General features: G+C 58.9%; 1 protein-coding gene across 1 annotated transcript in view; it reads right to left on the bottom strand.

Moving 5' to 3' along the window:
• The window catches only part of SLC19A1 (solute carrier family 19 (folate transporter), member 1), a 2,509-nt gene extending 1,619 nt beyond the window's left edge, over positions 1 to 890 (bottom strand). Inside the window, 3 exon segments of the mRNA XM_009891407.1 lie at positions 1 to 2; positions 5 to 47; positions 717 to 890. The exon segment at positions 1 to 2 is cut by the window's left edge and continues 694 nt beyond it. Of these exon segments, the coding sequence (XP_009889709.1) occupies positions 1 to 2; positions 5 to 47; positions 717 to 890 (219 nt within the window).
• Positions 891 to 1,359: the final 469 nt, after the last annotated feature.

The raw sequence follows: 1,359 nt of genomic DNA, 5'->3' as shown, positions 1-1,359 counted from the left end.
CCGGCCATGTAGGAGTAGGTCAGCACCGGCGTGATCACGTTGGTCACCTGCCATGCGTGCAAGGAGCGGCTGAGCACTGGACACATCCCCAGGAGATGTCCCCAGCCCAGAGCAGTGCAGTTTGGGTGGGCACCAGCTGCTGACCCCCATGGCAGCATCTCCTGGGGGAGGAATGTGGCCTGCGGCGTACTTCACTGGGGGCCTGGCTGAGCTCCAGCTCCCTCCTGGGCCAGGAATGCAGCGTTCCCATGAACAGGAACACAGCAGCCTGTTGGGACGGGGGCCAGCATCCCTTGGTTGGGGGACAACAACATGAGGCCCCTCCTTGTTTAACTCCATTGTTGCCAGCAGCCCAGCAGTGTACAGCCCTGTGCCCTTCCCTGTGCACTGCTTCTCCCAGCCCAGCACCCCCCTGCCATCCCCCTGGCAGCCCAGGCAGGCAGGGGTCAGGCATTGCCCCCCAAAAGCGGTTTCCAGCCTGAACACAAGAAGCCTGGGACTGAGGGAACAGGGTGACTGACCTCACAGCACAGTGGGACAGGGACATGCTGCCAGATGGACACATGCCACCTTCTCCCCCACCCAAAAAAGCACTGCCACATATCACCGCACACCTCCATACCCCAGGGCTGCGAGAGGATGCTCTGGCCAGCCCCAGGGTGGTGATTGTGACTGGAAGGGGGACACCAAGGGAGGACAGGCTGCCTGTGGCTCACCTCTGCCTGCGTGAAGTTCTTGTCGGCCCCCAGGAGATATGGGGTGATGAAGCTCTCCCCGGGCCGCATCTGCGTCATGAAGCCGTAGAAGCAGAGGTAGAAGACTTGTAGTTTCCAGCGCTGCTCTGGTGCTGTCTCTGATGTCTTCTTGGCATCATCATCCTTCTCGGGCATGGCTCTGCCAGTTCTGCAGCCGGACGGCGGTGTTAACCCGGGGACTGTCAGCTAGACAGGCTTTGCTGGGCCAGGCAGCCTGTCTCTGGCCGCAGGCACTCTCCAACGCATCGAAAGCCACGTCGCTGCAGTTTCTGGGGAGAAAGCAACGTTTGGCACGGGCTCAAATTCCTCCATAATCGCAAGGCAAATAAATACCGCTACTTTCTCCCCAGGAGATGTTCTTGCAAGAAGAAAAGCAGCCGCATGTCTCACTGTGCAAAAGCGCTGGGGGGGACCATTTCGGGTGGCATTTGTAAGTCTCATTTAAAAGAGCCTGGATGCATGAAGCACCTGGCTCTGCAGTGGGGCGTCCTCAGCTCCCATCAACTCAGTTTTCTCCCTGTTAAGAGTCAGTGGGGTTTTACTCCCTCCCTGAAATGAAGCTTTTCTCTGGGCCAAGTGGCTCCACTGCAGAAGGATGCAGATG

This window comes from Charadrius vociferus, unplaced genomic scaffold (genome assembly GCF_000708025.1).
Source record: "Charadrius vociferus isolate BGI_N301 unplaced genomic scaffold, ASM70802v2 scaffold69, whole genome shotgun sequence".
Lineage (NCBI taxonomy): Eukaryota > Metazoa > Chordata > Aves > Charadriiformes > Charadriidae > Charadrius > Charadrius vociferus.
The sequence above is the reverse complement of the archived record's forward strand: the minus strand, read 5'-3'. Positions and strand labels throughout refer to the sequence as shown.